The sequence below is a fragment of the Apis dorsata genome, unplaced genomic scaffold (genome assembly GCF_000469605.1).
Source record: "Apis dorsata unplaced genomic scaffold, Apis dorsata 1.3 scaffold_50, whole genome shotgun sequence".
Classification (NCBI taxonomy): Eukaryota; Metazoa; Arthropoda; class Insecta; order Hymenoptera; family Apidae; genus Apis; species Apis dorsata.
Genome location: NW_006263351.1, coordinates 72,790 through 93,699, shown reverse-complemented (window position 1 = coordinate 93,699; position 20,910 = coordinate 72,790). Strand labels below are relative to the sequence as shown.

General features: G+C 35.9%; 1 protein-coding gene across 5 annotated transcripts in view; it reads right to left on the bottom strand.

Moving 5' to 3' along the window:
• The window catches only part of LOC102674375, a 234,505-nt gene that overhangs the window by 152,288 nt on the left and 61,307 nt on the right, over positions 1-20,910 (bottom strand). The window contains exon 4 of one of the 5 annotated variants that reach the window (XM_006608868.2): positions 17,472-17,650. The exons of the other annotated variants lie outside the window; for them this stretch is intronic. Coding sequence (XP_006608931.1) covers positions 17,595-17,650 — 56 coding nt within the window. The 3' untranslated portion in view covers positions 17,472-17,594. Of the gene's footprint in view, positions 1-17,471; positions 17,651-20,910 lie in introns of those variants that run through there. 5 annotated transcript variants of the gene reach the window in all.

Sequence of the window (20,910 nt, the reverse complement as noted above, 5' to 3'; positions counted from 1 at the left end):
GTTGTTCCCCTGATTTTTTTTTTTTTTTTTTTTCGAAATTCGATGTTTCGTGACACTCTCGACATGAGTTATTTCTAATTGGAATGGATAGATCCGGGACGTTGGAAATTAGAGAAGACAGAAAACGGAAGAGTGAAAAATTGGAATGGGACCAGAAAATGAAAGATTTAAGGATATTAGCCTTAAATTGCATAGAGATTTTGAACGAGACTTCAGATTTGATAATTTTATTCTAGGAATAAAATGTATATCTTGTAATTAAAACAAAGAGATGACGATATATTGAACACGTTAACGAGTTAATTGAATCGAAATTTGTATTTTTATATATTTCGATGACAAGAGATAAAAGCTTCGAAAAATAAAGGAAAAAAGAAAAGAAGAAATGTAATTTATCGAGATTATATCTTTACAACTCGATGGAAAATAGATGACGAATCAATCTCTACTATAATTAATAAAATCGGAATATCGAACATCGTAGATTGTAAAATATTAATGAACCAACGATAAACCGAGAAATTAATCACGTAGAACTCGAAGTGATATCAATAACAATACCATAATCTGCAAGTGCCCTCGCTAAATCGATCTTCCACGTTTTCACTCACAGTAAATATTACATAAGAGAATACGAGAATACGAAGAGAGACTGAGAGGTCGTTTACGAAACGTTGAATTCAGTTGAGAACCAACTAATATAACTGTTTCACCTGGATACATCCCACTGATCGGGAGGAGATGTTGAACGTATCGAGCAAGAATTTATAACACGAGAAGCGTAATTACATCGCGTTAAACACGATTACCGACGTAACGAATGACTCTAATAAGTTCAGGCAGACTGTTTAATTAACAACTGTTTCAGATTGTGAGGTGTTTACGAAACATACCACTGTGGAAAATACAAATTTATTTCGTCACAAATGTTGTATTTGCCGAAACGTTTTAACAACAACAAAAAAAAAAATGAAAGATCATGAAATTTATCTTCGTTAAATTCGTGATCCCCTCAAAAAATTTCATTCGTTCAACGATATAAAAATTTCAAGATTATCCGATTATCTTTCTCGATAAGTTTTTACGAGCAAACGTGTATGCATTTGGATGCATTTGTATTGTTATTTCTGGAGGCTTTCAGTTCGAGCAATCTCAAAATATTTGGGATTCGATGTTAATTCGATTGTTGCCTTCGATTTCGTGCAATTTCCCGCTTCGATACCGATAAACGGCAAACTTATTAAAATAAAAGCCAAAGGGATATCGATTTCCTCCATGCACAATTCCATTCTGTATTTCTCCGATTAAATATGTACACAATGTATACGAAAGATAAGTGTGATAATACGCGGATCGAAATGAAATAACATGGATGAAGGATTGCTCTTTTATTTAAAGAAAGAAAAAGAAAAAAGAGAAATGACATCTCGTGTCCAAGGGCGCAAGCGCAACTGTCAAGAGTTGCTCTCGAAAGTTGTTCTTCGCTAATGGACAGTATCCACTTGCGTAAAAGTGGATATTTCCGAAACTTTTATCTTTAAGCGTATTCCCATCCTAAGAATGACTAATATGGAGTGACGAATATTCACAATAGGACCGTGAGTGAAATGGACTTTAATAAAAAACGAAGATTTATAATAAATCTTAATAATTTCTCTTTCTTTTTCTTTTTTTTTTTTTTACATAAAAATACATCCAAAGAAGAGAAATTTAATCGGAAAATCAAATAGAGAGGAGAATAAACCGATGAATTATATTCGTACAATCGTTACGAGACAGTAATCGTGTTATCAAAGTTTCGTACCACGAAATTGCGAGACATCGAGAAGACGATCAACGAAACATTCGCTCGAAAATTCGCTTTAACTTTCGCCGACCGCCGAGAACTTGCCGATTGAAAACGTTCGAGGTGCGAAATCGATGACCGGAAGAGAGAGAGACGGAAAAATTCGCGCGGTTTCGGGCAATTTGAGGAAGAAAGAGAGGCCGATAGGGGCGCGCACGCGATGTTCGATCGATCGACCTTTCGTCGAAGCTGCTCTCGCGATTAACGAGAGAAGAACAAGGTCGGCTAATTTTCAACTTTACTTTCAATACACGTTCTTCCTCTCTAAAAATAACACCTCGTACACATGCGAATCAATACGTTGTTAAGAATAAATCGTCTACAATTGTAGAAAGAGATGGCGCGTACTCTAGTTCGTTTACTATCTTCGCTCCTAACTTGATAATTCGTGTCCAATGAATTATGATTACTTATCCTTTAAGTGATTAGTTCGTGAACCGAAATCGTGAAGAGTTGTGATGTAAATGCTTTGACTACGTTCAATTTTCAAAGATCCATTTATATTTAACCGAATGATCAATTTTATATTTATTTTACATTCATTTTTTAAAATGAAACGTTATTATTTAACCTTTTCCTTTATTTAACCTTTTCCTTATGTTTAAAATAAATTTGTCTATCATTCGATGAAAGAGACAAATACTTTTTGGATCAATTTTTCTCGACCTCACTTAAAGAATTAAAAACGACAAGTCGTTATAAATTTATTGGATATTTTGTTATCGTATATCCAAGATAAAAAGAAGAGGAAGAAATGTAGAAACGAGTGCATCAATGAAAAGATGCGAATATATACGATTATTCGTGGTATATAGTGTTATCGAAAAGTCCAAAAAATATCGGTAAAATCCCATGGAAAAAAATAATACGATAACGATTCCAATTAATTTGATTTCTCGGTTTCGCGTAACAAGATCCCGAAATGAAAATTTAATACCCGGTACGTTTGAATTATGGTGTCTGACCCAGATGCTAAGGAGATCAGCAATTAAGGTGAGCCAGGGAAAGAGGACAATAGTGAAACGTTGGATAATGAAACGACGGGATGGAATTCGGGATGAAAAGAGAATCGATGGTGAAGAATCGTTTGTATAATTACAGACAAAGGACGAGAAAAATAAGACACGAGCCAAGCAGTAATAACAAGGCACCGGGAAGAAGATTCTTTTTCTTTTTTATTTTTTTCTTTCTTTTCTTTCAAGAGATTCGTTGCACTTGTCAAAATGTGTTCGCACAATTAGAACGGAATACGCGACAAACTACACGCGTGGGAAAGAAGTTTAATCGAAGATTTGTCTTCTTCGGACGAGAGATGTTGTTCGCTCGAAACTCCGGCACGGAATGACGCTCGCGATATATATATATATATATAACTTTGTAGCGGGGAACGGAGCGCGAATGTCGCGTCGAAATGTAAACAAGTTTTATAATTACGAAGATAAATTCGCCGATATTCGTCGTTTCTGCGAATGTGACCGAGGATTAATTTAATCGCGAATCGTATTCGTATATATACCTCTCGGTAGAATGAATTAAAAACAAATTTGTTAAAAAAATGTTAAATAATGATAGACAAATAGAATTTTTTAGGAGCATGCGCGCAAGCATCTCGACAATTGAGAGCACGTAACGTTATCATAATTTTAGAGGAAGTGTTGATGTTCGTAGGAAATTCGATAGCCGTTAAAAAATGGTTTCCAGAGATTAAATTACAACCCTTATTTCGTACATTTAATTCGCCTCGTTTAAAAACTTTCCAATTTACGTATGTTACGTGTAAGAGAATCGTGGAAAATCCGATAATTATTTATCTTTCGTTTTAAAACGAGACGTCACGGAGTGCAATTTCGTGGATCAAACCAAGTTTCGTCACGAAGTGTAAACTACATAGACGGTATTAGTCGAGTCAAGTTCTAATGTCGTCATTTAAAGTCTGATATCTCTCAGCCCCGGAAAAGTTGATCCGCTCGTAAACGCCAAACCCACTTATTCCTGTTTATCCGGTTTCCCCTTTTCCTTCGCCTTTTCAACCAGGTACACGTAGCGATCGTAGTTTGTCGAATAGCATGGCACAAGTTTTCAGCAAGAAAGCAATAAACTCGACGTCAAAGAGAGACCGATTTAATCATTGACCCGATCAAACGTGGATAATTAAAGAAGCATATAAATTCAAATACTTCTTTCTCTCTCTTTTCTCCTTCTTTCTGGACGGAATGTTAATATTTAAGAGGAGCATTATTATATCAGGAGCTTGATTGGAGAAACTTGATTGCAAGGATATTTTACAATTTAGGATGATGCAACAAATTTCCAAGACAATGAAAAATTTAAGTTTCTTTCTTTTTTTTTTTTTTAAGCGAGGTCTCTCGTGTTTCTCGAATGTTCGAATGGAGAGAAACGAGCAATTACAAGCCAAGAGTGGAATGTATTATTCAATTGTGAAGATAGGGGAAGGGGTGGAAGAATATACATTTTTTTTTTCTTTGTTTAAAAGCTGCAAGTGACAGATTCATTGAGTAACTTTTTTTCCCTTGCTTTTCAATGAGCGACGCCGTTATGAAATCAATCGTGAAATTTCAATATTCGTTATTCGGGAAAGTCCATCCTTTGATGAACGGACCGCGTGAAATCGCTTACGCTGCCATCAATTTCGTTAGACACATCTGTCGTTTATAACTCGATCGACAAATTTCGTCCGGTTTTACAGCACGTCGAAATATTACGCGTACAAGTCGTACAATGGAACGACAAATTGTCGTTCGCGAAATTTCGAAATTCGATACAGTCCGTCCCTCTTTCTCGGCGCGCCCCCTATATTTACGAACATAAAACAAGCTTTCCTTGAAAATATTGCGTGGCTCAACCTGCACGAAATGGTTTCAGAGAAACTGTAAAAATTCTTTGCGCTACCTTCGTTCCATTGAAAAAAAAAAAAAAAAAGGAAAAGGAAAAAAGAAGCAATCAATTAGAAAGTATCCACTGTTTTGTAATTGATATTTTTAACAATATCTAAAATTTTCCACATCGTTTTGATTTTGGTATTTTTATATAACATTGAAATTGTGAATTTGAGATACAAAGATAGGTGGATTTCAAAAAAATATTTCGAAAAATGAAATATTTCAAATTTTATTACGTATTCGAATGAACAAGTATCGACACAAGGATTGAAATTTACCCGAGAATACTTCAAGTTTTCTCATTGTTACCTAAACGAGCTACATCACGTATGCACGTAATAATTATCGAGGACGTTGAAGAGTAACATCGCGTCAGCTCTATTTATCCGTGTACACAGAAAACAGTGGAACGTGCGGTAAGATTTTATCGTCGTTCATAAACCTTGCTCCCATAGGCGAGAATTATAATCTAGTCTTTATTAGACATCAATATCGCTTTTAAGATTTTCTGTTTTATGCACCGTTACCTTGTGTATCGCGTTAATTACAAGTCTTTCGTTTCGTGATGTGCGTTGATTTACAGTCACTTCACATCGTTACCTATTAAAACGTCGACGATTCACCGAACAAATGTCGTTTCGTAAGTTCCAACTGGAACACTGCAATGCGTTCATCGTTTCTTCTTACGTTTCATGCGATACAAACCTCGAAACCTACTTTCCACATCAAACACCAATAAAATGGCGATTCATTCAACTATTACGACTGTAATAACTATTACGTATGCGAGAAATTTATTACGATAATGATCTTTCTTTTCGTGTTCGATATCAATGTCATTAAAAGATATAAGTAAATAATTAAGTAGAATTTTCATTAAATAAAAAAACGAAGCTTCGTCGAAGGAAAAGTAATTCAGATAATTGACAATTTATACGTTCTTTGTTACAATTTTAAATAGAATAATTATTACTAACGTGATAAATTATCTCATAAATAGGATTCGAATCCTGTACTTTTTTTGATTTCATCTCTGGTCAATGGTGAATAAACTTATAATTTATAAAATTTCACGTTTTGGTTCATTCTAACTGTCGAGAAGAAAATCAAGAAATAAATCGTATTTTGTCACAAGGTATTTGGGCGAGGAAAATGTAATTAAAGTCAGAAGACAGAAAGAAAAGTATTAAATCGCGATGGTATCAAGAAATTGGCGCAAAAAGATCGAGTTCTGTAAGTTTGGCGAAGATAAATGGGAAGAGATCTCTCGTCATCCTCGAAAAGAATAACGGAATGAAGCTTCACGTTCATTTATTCCGACGAGTAATTAACTTTCTTCGAACTGTTAAAAACCTTTTGTGACAAATCGTTATCTTATCGAAAAATCTGTTCTCATCCGGCAAGAAAGTGGAACGTTTCGAAATCCAAGTGGCCAACTTTTAAAGTATAAAATATATAGGTATAAAATTAGCGATTTAATTCAGAATCGTCAGAATTGTCGACGTTATATAATATATTTTCTCTTCAGCCAGCATCGAGAGGAGAAAAACAAGATACCGTCAAAAGCCGACGGACAGATCGAGAAAGTTTGATTAGTTTGTAGTTGGACACGATGAAATTTGCAAGCATAACGTGTGCCCGTGTTATGGACCAGCTTTAATCTGGTAGCTTTCCATTACTGCGTTTTCTATGGGTTTAAGAAGTAAGCAAGGTAATGAAATCACAAAATAGGATGCCAAGCTAAGATGTAACTCGAAGAAAATTGAATGAGATACACGGATATTTTTTCCGATAATCTTGGGAAACACAAAGTTAAGATTCATTTAAAGAATAAGATTACATTGGAATTTTTCTCTCTCTTTTTTTAAGACGATTTATTTTCCTGATGTTTCGAACGCGAGATAAAATTTATTTAAGGTTCAAATTTAACACGTTTAACGTTAATCAAAAATTAAAGAGAATCTCTGATAGAGTATTTCAATTTCTTTTTATAAATAAAAGACAAAAAAACAATTGTAAAATGACGAAATCTATAACGACTGTATATCTGCAAACTCTTTTTCACATCTTTTTTGGAGAAAAACAACGTGAATGTACTCATATAAGAAATAGAAAATCTTTATGAGGCAGGCGTATTTAAACGTGTTAATAAATTAATCTCGTATCTAAAAATATTATTGAAAGAAGCACGAAAAGCTTCAATAAATGCCATTGTCTCTTCTCACGCGTGAAAGAACGCACAGAATAACACTCGAGTCAAATAAAACGAAAGTTGTAAAAGAATAGATCGAAAAATGAATTATAACAGGCAAATAAATTTGAAGAACAATCGATGATATCTGCATGCTCGATTTGCCATTAATCCCCTCTTTTGTCGTACAATCGACATCGATATTTTCCCTTGTCAGTTTTAGTCCAGACTCTTTCGCTTTACCGATGAAACTTCAGGTAGTCTCGCTCCGCTCGTTTATACACCGGATGCTAATTGCAGAGGGCAGAAAGTTGAAGGGAATAAAAAAAAGAAAAAAAAAAAGAAAAAAGAAGAAAGAAAGGAAAAAACGAAGAAGGACGGAGGAAACGAGTAAAGTACTTGCCAGTTTACTTGGGAAACATAACACGCCCGTTAATAGTTGGTTTTTCATGTTCGTTAATTTAACACGTTTAAGCGAAGGCAATTTGCCGGAAACATACCTACGTTCTCCGGGTTTTTCTTTGTTATTAAAGGAACGAGAGGGAAAAAATACATTTATAATATCACTCGAAATATTTCTTCCTAATTGATAAAATAAGAAAATATAAAGTGAACGTTTTATTCCAGCTACCACGCTACAGTTGCATCAACAGAAGCAGAACAAACTAGAGGGCGCAAAAAATATTTAAACTTTATTAACTTTCCATTCCAGGCTATTCGATCTAACGTGTGAAGGATTGAAATTTTGCGGGATAAAAATGTCGAATTATCCGACAGAAGGAAAGCACGCTCGCCGATGCATGGTGGTGCAAACGGCATCGAAAAGAGGGTTGAAGCGATCGAGCATGCGGGGAGGATAAGTAGGGGAAGTGAAGAGGGAGAGGAATGGAAGATAAGGGGGTGGGGACGTGAAATAAACGCGACGACGTTTAACTTCTGGTTTCGTCTGGAAGGGAGAATCTTCGCCGAATCGGAGGTGTTCAAAAGGGGTTGAAGAAAGAAAGGGGGTTGGGAGAGGCAGACGAGTCGGTGGATGCAGGAGGCAATATTTCACTGCCCTTCCTATGCCGTCTAGCGGCTTCAACTTCCATCACACCCTCTTTGCTCTTCGATGTGCAAGTCCGATAGATTCAGGACCATTTACCCTTCTTTGACGGAGCAAAATACCGAAATACCTGCTATCACGACGCTGCAACACTCACTGTTCTTCCATTTTATATATTCTCCTTCGTTTGTTTTAAGATTTGTTTCCCTTGAATCAGCGCGATTCTTAAATCATTTGAATTTCGTGTAAATTATTCTGTTTCTTTTTTTTTTCTTTATTGTATTACATGCTCTTAACTTTGTTTTACCTTCAATTATCCGTATTATGATATATCGATTTTTAAATCCAGAGAATAGAATATCTCACGAATAAAGAATCCTTACAAAATAAATTATGCTAGTCTTATGCTTTTAATATTGTTTCTTTACTGATATACTTTCTCATTAATTCAATATGATACATCTCGATCGATTGTTTCATTTCAGGAAGAATTATTTCGAATTAAGCCAAATTTTAAATAAATAGATTATTTTAATAATATCCTCTGTTCTAACTGTTACACTGTTTAAATTTGTCGGATTAAAATCCAATTTCCATTAAAGAAAACTATGATTAATAAATTTATATAGCTAACAACTCATCTGAACATATTCTATTTAACAAATCGAATTACAATTCCAAAAGACAAAAGAAAACAATTAACGTAGAAATGAAAATTCCACGGAATATAGAATCAAAAAATCAATCAATTTAAGAAAAAAAAAAAGAAATACGGATGGAATAGTAAAAAAACAAAAAAAAGGATAACGTGTCTCCGTGACGACGATTTTGCGAAAGCTTTGTAACACGGTCTTTGTAAAGTTGGATGCACGGTAACAAGTAGATACGATCGCTAACTAGTCAGCCAGTGTACCCTGTATTACGTGATCAGCCGCGATACGGCATAAATAACGCGGTAATTGAGTTTGTAACAAGGTAGTGAGTGAAATGCCGCACAAACTTAATACTCTGCGTGTCTGGTCGTCTGGCACGGGCCTTCATATAAACACCGCCGATATTGCATATGCACAGTAAGCAGATACTGACCCGAGCGTTTTGAAACGAACAAAAACGCGCACGCATACAAAATAGAATTGCGCGTTGTTGAAAACAAACCGGTTGTATTCTATTTCGATACCGGAGGGATCGAATTACGCGAGAATGCGTTTTCATTCCGGCCGACCGTGAAGTTGGACGCGAATCTCGAAAGAGGGAAGGGAATAAAAAGAGGCGTCTGTTCACTCGCGGAGAAAATTAGTTAAGTTGGAATATCATCTGCGCTCGATCCTCCAAACTTTGGTCAATTCCGCGCGAAAGGGTGAGAGGCGAGATTGTTTTTATTCCGCTTAAAAACCACACCATCGTCAAAAATTCGCCACGGGGAGAATCGAAATACCCCGACTCAACTTGGAATTAACAAAGTCGCTTTATTATAAGCAACGAAGCTAAACTAAAAATATATTCTCCTTTTACAATGTCTGTTCTCGTTATATTGAGAAATTCTAGTCAAAAGGCGCGTGAATTTAAATCAGAGATTAAGATGGAAGCAGTACAGGTTTTTAAATCGAGACAACCGCGTTTTCAAAAACTTGAAAACGTATCGAGGGTGAAATCTTACGATCCGATCTTCATTTTAGTCAACTTAGTTTTAACTTTGTAATGTGAACATGTAATGCATATTTAAGGCAATATCGTGGTACGAAGGAAAATGGAAGAAGCACCAACGTATCGTGTAACATTGTTGGAAGTCTAGGAAATTAAGAATTCTATTAAAGAAAATTGAAAATTTTTAAAAAACTACTCGATAGAAGGCTTTTCTTCGCAACAATGTTTCATGATTTATTTTATCGATGAATAAGATATTTCTATTCCGAATAGCTCCTACTTTCCAAAGTAAAATAGTATCGTTTTTAATTATAAAACGAGATTTTTATATTTAAAAATCGAGAAATAATGTAATATTCATGGAAGGTGAATCAATCTCATTTTCCACGCGACATTGGAAGATAACGTCGTGGTACATTACGTAAATGAGACATAAATTCCTTCATTCAATTATTACAAATGCATTCAATCATTCAATATGAAACGATCGTTTAGAAAAGCATCATAAAATTAAAGAACACGATGATACATCCGTCTCACGTTTCACAGATCTATCTTTCCAAAAATATAAAATTTTCCAATATAAAATTTAAGAAAAAAGGAAATCCTTGATGTATCTCTCGTGATGCTTTTCACCCAGCGTTCAATCAATTCGTCTTGAAAATAGGACGATTCGACGATAATCGTCTGGATACGTCGTGACCCAATTGCCGATAAATTTCACGCGATGATGACGATGTACGAGGCGTTTGTGATCAAGCATAATGACGGATAATGAGATGCAGTAAGCATTTGGAGTTTCGAGATAAAAAGGATCGTGGTGGAAAGCGGGCGCGGATGTAATATCGTGTCTGATACAAAGGGATGTTCTGCGTTCCCTCTGCGGCTCCCAGATATATGTTGCGTCACGAAAAAGAATCGAAGTTGAGGAACGAATTCGTAAAAAGGTTCAGCGTTCAACACTTTGTGCGGATGTAATGTATTCGTGCATGAATAATCGTATTAAAAAAGACCTTTTCTCACCGATTCTCCTTCGATATCGTTATCGATATCGACCAAAATCGACCAAAATCTCGAATCGTAACGAAAAAAAAAAAAAATGGATCCCTCAAATCTTTAACTTCTCGGCGATTTTTTAACTATTTTAAAACGGTTTAAAGATCGTGAATGAAAATCGAAGCTTTATCGATCTCGTTCGATCGAACGAGTTGTTAAATTTCACGTTTTGGTTATTTAATTATTATCGTAATAACGCGATCAAAGTTAAGAAGAAATTTTCCAAAAGTTTCCATAATCTCGAAGATATCGAATGCAGAGATATTTTCGTGTCAAATATTTAGATGTGGTTGATCATTAGCGAGCAAATAGTGATAATTAATCACCACGTTGTGGTAAATAACATTTCATCAAGTTGATGCAAAACCCGCAAACGAATATCCAATGCTCGTTAAAATTATTTCTAAGCACAACGATGAATGATTATTACTACTAACCCAATGAAACAACGATCGACAAACTTTCGATCGATAAAATTTTGAAGTTCGCAATTAGATACGAGATTAATATCTCGAACTTACTCCTCTTAATTAAAGTCAAATCATCTTCAGATATTTATTAAAGCATAATTGATACTTTTTGCAAACATTAGATTAATATCTCATCACAATCTCGTGAGATAACGAACGATCGATAGGGAAACGATATTTTGATTGAGCAACAACGGTATCTGTTTCTCTCGAGAAACGATTTTCTGGAGAAAAGTTCGTGGAAACGCAAACGATTTTGAAATACGATTGGACTTTGTAATTACATCATAACGAGAATCAAATTACAGGGATGCAGTAATAAGATGATTTCTCCCGTACATATATTCCCTTCGACCCAACTCAACTTGCACGTATTTAAACGCAAAGTACGGACGAGTAAAAGGATTAAGGAACGTCAATTAAGAATCTTGGAAAATCGAAAATGATGAATACACGACGAATGTAGAGATATCCAACTTTCGAATTTCAGTAATATAATGTTATAATATTATCAAAAATACAAAATCTATTTTTCAAAATGGAATATATATTCTCATCCCAATGAAACGGTAACAACTTGTCCCAATTCTCGTGATGAATGTTTCGAAAATCCTAAAACAAAGGACGAAATTTAAATGAAAACGGAGGAAACGATACGTATTCTCATCGATTCCGATAAAATTAATCTTTCGATAACAGCGTTTCCTGAAAAAGAGAAGAAGAAGAAGAAGAAAAAAAGCGAAGAAAAGACAGAGAAAGGAGGCGAAGCACGATGAATCGCGATGGAAACTGCGAGTTCTCGAAGAAACGGCGGATAACTCGGAAAGAATTATTCCAATGGATTTATAGAAAGCGTAATGCCGCGATTTTTCTCTGGCAGGGAAAAATGGGGGACAAAATGGCGGGAAGGCGAGTAACGACCGAGTTTATGGCGACGAATCGGATCCGCGTGTGCAACATCGAGCAACGAATGGGGAACCATTCCCCGGAAAAACGGAGAGAAATTGGCCAACCCTCGTAACAACTGCGACGACTGCGAGCCGTGGCAACGATCGTGGTATTCGGTTAACGATCTTACAACACGGCCCGCTCGTGCTTTGAATTTCAAATCGTCCCGCCAGCCGACATGGAACGCCGTTCGCCCAACAATCGTCCTGTGCCATCGTCAGGGAACCGATGGCAATTCCAACGGAGCTCGATGTTAACGGTCTTGTTGCGCCCGCGATCTTTACCCTTTGAATAACTGTCTTTCCTCCGAATTCTTTTTCTCAGGACGTCGAATCGAGATTTACGATTCGAGATATCGTCGTCACATCGTATACCGTCGACGAGGAACAATATAATCTCAATGTATCGGAATTGCTGAGAATCGCTCGATTAAAAGGATCGATGATTTTACGATCGATTTTTCGTCCGATTTATTTTTTAAATTTTCAATATTTTTTTATAATTAATATTTTTTTCTTTTTATACACGACTGAACGAACGTACAATGTTTTTTATTGTCTACTATTTTTACGAGATATAAATCTTGATAAATTAAAAAAAAAAAATCTTTAAAAAAACGTTTCGAGTTGAAAAGCGTAAGCATTAATTTTCAAGTTATCGAAGAAAGAAAAACATCGACGCAAACTGAATAAACAAACTTTTATCGCGTCCATTAACAGAGCAAATTTAACTTATCTATACAACCGTAAACCGTATTTACAAAGAAAATACAAAAATCGAGCATGTTGTGCTCGAGAAATAAAGGTAACTACAAAAGATACGTACATTTCACTGCACATCGATACATATATGAGTTCGAAAAGAGCCTTTACTTGATCACAATATTCAAATATTACGATATGTGTAATATCAATAAAGTTATTGGAAACGTATCTACATATCAACGCTCAAGGTATCCTAACGTCAATACGATACGAATATATGCACATATCTATCCCTTAACACACGTATGTGTGTGTGTAGGATTTAATATCTTACGATTTTTGAATATTATGGCACATTAGTAAAGAAACAAGGATTTATCTTACATTTTCAAAAGATTCGATTTTAAGATTAAACATTGAAATAAAAAATTTACACGAAGAATCAAAAAATATCTATTTTCCTATTTTTCAAGCTGATTTCAAATTCTTTTTTTTATTTGGCTCAGGTACGTGGGTACGCCACCACCCAAAGGACTCGCGAAAATGGATCCATTTTCCAAGTCCCCCTTGCGGGAAATATTATTTTTTAAAGTTAAAATCTCAAATATATTTTCATAGAAATAAAATTCCTAAAGTCCATCGATTCGTTGAGGAATTGGTAAAATTTCGACAGAGAAAATAAAATATTATAAAAGATATTATTCGGCCAAAATGAATAATCCGAGTTATTCCAGAAATAAAATTACTAAAATTTATCGCCATTGAGAAAAAAATTTCAGTATTGAAGGTCTCAAATTTTCCAAATAAGAATAATATTCTAGAAAATTTTCGATACGAATCAAACGCGTGAATTATCTGTAAATGATAAATACGAGAATCAGAAATTATTTCGTAAAGTTTCTCAATGGATTTATTATACGATTCTCGACTCCCTTGAACCACGTAAAGACCAGGCTAAGAATCAGAAACGGCAGCAGCTTTGGGAATAACAGCTACTTTGCCATCTGCGTAAAACAAAGGCCCACCATAGTGACAATAAAGACCACTCTACAATGATAATTAATGAATTCTTGGATCCCGAGACAAAAGTTGGCTATGTATAAGGGGTACGTACGCTTCTTTATGTACTGCAATATGTACCCAACATTGTGAACTGTGTAGATGAAACAAAGCAGACTTTAAGATCGAAGATGAAGATTTCTTACCCACGTGTATCATACTGTCCTTTTGTTTGCGTAAATTGTAAAAGAAAAAGCAAGAACAATGAGAATAAAGCACTATCGCGAAATATAACCTGTTTTTATCCCTTCTTTCTCAGTGGATTTCTTTTATGATAAATTTCTTATTTATTATTATCCCTTTGATGATTTTATCTTGTATATTGACGCAAGATTTAAATACAAATTATCTTTAAATTAAATAATTAATTAATTCTGAAATTTTACGCGTACAATTTACATTTAAATGACATGGACACATACAAAATTCATTTACTAATACTAATAAATGAAGAAGAAATAAAAGGCAGATTCAATATCGAATCATAAAAGGGGCGGAAATTCGGTCGATTCGAATCTCTGAAGAGAAAAGAAGGGATCGAGGATAGAAGGTATATATCTGGTATATACATAGATGCAGCTACACGGGCGTTTCAATTTTGAAAATTTAGGCAACGGAATCGACGGGCATCGGATATATAATAAAAAGTCTCGATCCGAAAATGCAATTTTTCCACGGCAATACGATCAGTCCCCCCCACATCCATCTCGAAATACAATCCTTTCTGCTGCGTCAAATGTATAACTTTGATAAGTAATCCGAAACTTCGCATCAAAGTTGAACACCGTACCAATTTCCGTCCAGTTAACATTTTAACCATTTCGAATAAACCGGACAGTTAATAAATATTGGGATAACGTTTCTCTAATGTTCCACGATTTTCGATAATTTAAACTCGTGCTCGTATATTAGCCTAGCCCCATCGCGTGTGCAACTTCAATTTCGATAAAAATCGCCCAAGCTTCGTTGTTACAACCTTCCAAACAATATTCTCCTCCCCTCCCTTAATTCTTGTCCATCGATGAGAACACGGAGGCTCGAGAAAGTGCACGAGCATCGCGATAATTCGTGAAAGGAATATCGATCGAATTTCTAGTCGAAGAAAGATTCACGGATTCCAACAAAAACTTGGTTACGTCGTTAAAGATTCAGCAAAAGATCCTTCGAGGATAACGATTCATTTCATTGCCTTCTAATTAAAAAAGAAGAAATCATCCAGAGATTTTGGAGATCGATTTCACAAAGGGAGGAAAGTGAGCGTGTTCGGTGCGATAACGACATCGAGGAAAGATTGACGGGAGGAACGAACGGATGAAAAGAACAGCTTCGAAACTGAAATGCGTCAAAAAGCTGACGCGCCATTTCTGCGTCATCGACGACGCGTGTCAATTTCTCTCTCTCTCTCTCTCTCTCTCTCTCTCTTTCTGTCCATTCTTCATTTCGCCCACTATTTATCTCTCTGTCCCGCTTCCATCTTCCGCCGTGCACCAAAATGTCGTCGGCCGCGAGTGCAACGGCCTAGGCGCGAACGATCGTCCGGCCAGATGAAGCTGCAATTTTCTGCACTGGTGCCGCGGGTCTAACGCCCGAAATAAATCGGATTTTCCGCGCGGCGCGACATAGGAATAGGAAAAAAACTGCCGTGGAAAAGGTGGGAAGGGGACACGGTTAGGCACCGTGCAAGAAGAATTAATCGTAATTAAAACAAACGGCGCGGCGTAAATAATCTCGGCCGTGGATGCGAGTCTCGAGTTTTTTTTTTTTTTTTTCCGAGTTTTTGGATTTTTCCAGAGTTTGGACGAGAGAGCAGAATTATAGGTAACGTTGTCGAGGATGCTGGGATGGATCTAATCTTACTATTGATAGCTTCTACATTGATATTATTGAGTAGTTCCAAGATGTATTTATGTATTCCGACAAAATTAATAATTCGTTTCTATCGAGACAGAAATTATATTGTGGAGACAACTGTTGTTCTTGGACAAAGTTATATTACTTTTAAAATCTTATTTGCTCGCGAGTAACTTTCGAATAATTTCTTCCCCGATTACATTATTATGGAACATCCTGGCTGTCTTTATAATACTAGTTTAATTTTGATTGTACCTCGAATCTGATCGTACTCGATTTGACTGAATGAATGAAACTTTGAATAAGTTTGAATATCCGGGATATCCTGTGTGTACAACTAACGTGTCTCTCCTCATAATCCGGCTATCAAAAATTTTCCTGCACACGATGCAATGAAATTAGCAACACGCGTCGCGTCTGAACAGCAAACGGGATGATATTTCGTCCCGTTGAAGCCGCAAGAACAAAGTTGTTTCTATATAAGTTTGCCCTAAAGGGTTTCTTCTTTTGTTACCTCAAAGAAGAGCAAACCCCCGCAAACTTATCAACGTCGGTGTTTTCGTACTTTAATATTTCTCCATTCCTTCTGTTTTCCAAGCTATTTTATTTCCTAGAGTCGCAATTCCGAAACCTTCTCCATCCATTTCGATCCCGTTTACTCGTATTCCCTTCTCATTACAGCGCCACCGCCGTCGTGCTTTTTATTGATTTATGAATCGATCCGCCACCCACCACGTCCACGTCCTTACTTTCTTTCCCCCTTCCTTTCGTTTTTCACGCTTTTCCCTTCGCACCAATCCCAGTTTCCAGTAGTTTTACGGCGAAAAGTAGACGATACTCCCCCCTTCTCCCCCCTTCTTGCCTCCAGAGATGAATTCTTTCTTCCCAGTCCAGTTTCGAGAAAATTTTTATCCGCCGATCGATGGACCCCGACCTGAATTTTCCACCTGAAAGTGGCGAGAGCAAGCTGATTTTCGAGCGGCAACGAGCTTAGTTTTTCCGTCTCGCGTTTAAATCTCGTCCGTGTTTGCCAAGGGAAACACGTTTATCGCTCTCGTGGCCGATTCCATTAGGGAGGACGATAACGAAGTTTGCTCGATTCGTTAACGTTTCTCCGATCGAGAGATTGATAAGTTTCTCGACGAGTGATCGAGACTCGTATCTTGGACGACGATTCGTTGATGATTAATGATTCTTTTGGTTCTTGGGTTGATCGATAAATTTGATACGATTAAGATGCAATTGTTTTTTATCTTTTTTTTGTCAATTACTTCGATATTCCAAGTTTTGAATGTCTCATGAAGATAGACGATAGTTTTCTGCGCGAAAAAAATCGTGTTTTTAAAATCAAGTTTTGGCTACTGTTATAAGAAAAAATGAAAGGAGTAATATACGTATGAAAGATATATAAATAGGAGGGGATAAAACCGTTGATCGATTATTGCGTAAACCTGATCTAAACTGGTGCACGTGTGCGAGGACAAGGAGGATTTGTCAGCTGGTCGTGTTTTGCAATGTTACGTCCGATGCATCCACCACCAAAGTGTAAAATACTGCATTGTGTTCTATGTTCCACGTCTATGTTCCATATTGCGTCCAACATTTAGCTCCATGGAGACTCTAATATTACCCAACAAGGTTTGTCAAATAGATTGTACGTGACCAATTATTTTCGTCTCTCTCTCTCTCTCTCTCTTTTTAATTTTATTAAAGCAAAAATACGAACGAGTTGATAATAAAACGTATTGTATTCAAATTTAAATTAGAATTTGTAAAACTTTTAATCAAATGATAAGTAACTGTCGCAAGTTTATCACATGTGAAATTATGTAAGAAACAATAGATATGAATTACGAGATTAATGGCCTGGTTTCCTTTAATTAAGTTTCTTTAGTACAAGCTGCTTTGCATACCTGTCTCCTCGAGAAAGCTAGTCCTGTAAAAACGACAGGATCTTAAATCTAAATCCGTTCAAATTTAAATTTGTTAAATAAATACGTATAATTAAATGGAAAATAAAGCTTGACAAATACGAGAATTTAAAAATTTATTTAAATTTTCATCATTAATTACGAGAAGTTTTGAAATAAATTCGATCAAAAATACAAAAAAAAAAAAAAGAGTACTTCTCTTTTGTATTTGCAATTGACATCGATTCTTTTCATTGAAGAAAATCGATTTCTATCCAACCTCAAGAAGTCGATCGAATAAGAAACGTAACTAACGTAAGGGAATTTACCATTTCTAAAGGATTTCTTTAGGAAAGAACAAGGAGAAACAGAAGAAACCGAGAAAAATCACGCAGCAGATCTTAAGTAGACGTTTTCTTGGATTTCCAATTCTTTTATCCTACAAAAAGATCCCTGAAGCTATAATAATAAAAGATTAGAAACGTCGAAACGTCTATTTTCAAATTTTCCCACGGAAATAACAAGCTCGTTAAATACACATTTCCAATTCAAATCGAAGAAGAAAGATTGTCGAACGTTTGCACAACTTGTCACCATAATTTCAACTTGTCGGGAAAAAAATTCCTCTAATCACGACAATCGTTTATTCGTCAAAGATCAATCTTCCTCTCGTTCTATCCCACTCGACGAGTTAAAACACTTCTCGACTTTCGTCGCTTTCGAGTTCTCTAATCCGCAATCCATCTGGATAATCGATAGGAACCTGATATCGATTATAACGAATGAAAGAAGCAAAGAAAGCGTGAGAATGATAAATTGAGAGTCGAAAACCACTCGAAGAAAAACTCCAAGATGACGGTATATTGAATTGTTTTCGAGTTTGCTGACCAAGAAAGAGTCACGAGCAACTTTCATCATCTTGTGCCTTTGACAAATTTCACAGAAATCTCGTCGAACACGCGATTCGATAATACTTGTTATTAAAACGCCTCAATAATGGGGAAGGCTTCTTGTTTCTGAATAAATTTCAATAAATTCAAAAAGGCATTTTACGTAATATGCTCGTTATATTGTTCATTATATTATAATGAAGAAAACACGCGAAAAGACGGAGAGATTTACGAAAGATTTTTAAGGCGAAGCGTGAGCGATTCGAATTATTCTTTCGGCGAATTCTTGCGACACGAAAGCGTTAAACGCAATTAAGATTTAGTTGTTCGTCCGGAGAAAATGAAATCACGAGAGCTGGCGTTTCCCCGGTGACTTGATTGCAACTTCAGCACCGTGCTGTTATACAACAATCATCGTGACATCCGAGTAAATTAATTTAAAATCCTTTCCTGCCAGTTCTTAGATTAATTATTTTTATTCGAATTAACCTTACTTTCTATTCTTTCCTCGCATTGAATATTTATCCTATTGTATGATTTTTAAGATAAATTTGAACAAATTTGGAATAATAATTCAATTTAATTCAATTTATTCAGAATTAGAGAAAATTTAAAATGAATATTATGATTAAATTGTAGGAATACGTAATTTCAAAGATATGTAATTTCAAATCACTATTAGAACGCAATTTGAATACAATAGTTTTTCATTCAAAGTTATAGCTACGAACGATAAAATGAAACGCATAAATAATTGAAAATTCTAAATTTATAAATTAATATAATCCTGGTTTTATCACACTCAATTTTATCCAAAGATTGAAAAATTTGGCGATTATGAAAAAGGACAAGCTTATACAACGAGAAAGTTAAAAATCAACACGATCTTTGCTACCAAACACACTCGAGCCACCTTACCAGTCTAAATACTCGATATAGTTATTTCAACCGGTTCCCTAAACTTGTGTTCGCAAGTTGTTGGGCGTATAGCACGGCTACACGTTTAGTTCCAAGTTGTAACCTTGTTACGTACTTAGCGTTGCCAACGTGACGCGTAATTCCATGGGCATTGGCCAGGAAATCGCTGCATCCACAACGATACGTTGCAACGATCTCCTTCGAATCATTAATTATCGATGCGTTATCCTCATCGATACAACGATAAACCGTCTCTGGGAAGGGTTCGATTAGAATCGAGAACGCGCACCAAGCATCGTGTAATTGCTTCACTGCGAAACGATGCAAAAACTCTAATCGAATCTGACGTAATCTAGATCTTCTAGCTTTCAATTTAATCATTTTCGAAGCAGCTGAGCCTGAACTGCGAATTAGAACAGGGGACTGACAACCTTCTTTTCTATGCAATGGGCAATGAGATTGCAAGCTGAATTAAGAATGCGCGCAAACATGGCCGTGCTCATCCGCGTAATCTATTCGCTGGAATTTCGCACGAGACGCATGGAAAATTCTGAAAATGAAATTGCTTGAAAAAAAGATATACTCTTTCTCTCTCTCTCGAAAATTTAGATACGATGTTACATCTCTAGAAAAATGAGTTAATTAAATCTTCAATCTCTATCTACTATGTTGTGTTTATTACAAAAATTGAAATTCGTCGATTTGCTTTTAAATTTACTTTAATTCGATTACTTTAATTTACTTTAGGCGGAAAGGCGTTAATTTCAGGTGTTTCGCGTAATATTCTAATCTCGTTAAATACTTAGCGAAGCTGATATGACGTGTAATCTTGTATCCATTGTCCACGTCACCGATGGGACTCTGGAGGCGAGGGTGTTTGGGGTTATCAGCACTAACAGGCGAAGCGCGGCATAAGGACAACCTATGCACCCGACACAGTTGCAGATGCACCGACTAATCTCCCCCTGTGCGAAACCATTATACCGCGTGGACCGAATAGGACAATCTGCTTCGCGAACAAACTTGCACGGTTACACGCTCGCAGGCTGCGAATCGAGATGATGATGAGAAATAAAAATTAACGCAGGGACAGCGTTACTTTGACATCCGTGCTTCTCTCCAGTAAATAATCCAGTAAATAATCTTTGATTATCTATATTAATGATCGTTTTTTAAAAATATGAAAAGTGCTTGCTGAAAAATATTATTCTACGAAACAAAAGTTAATGAAAAAAAGATGGAAAGAAAGTGTGTTGAAATCATTGGAGAGCATCGTTGTTCTTTAAATGGATTGTTTATCCTTGGAAAGATTAAAAGATATTATTTGTTCTCGCCGTACGTACGTACGTCCAGACTGACGATAACAAAAGGTTTCTAAAAAGGATCAATACCAAGAGAATCGTACACTCAAAGAATACGATGAAAACCTCCCCCTGTGTTCACAAGAATCCTCGATTCCTTGGATTGAAGTAAAAACA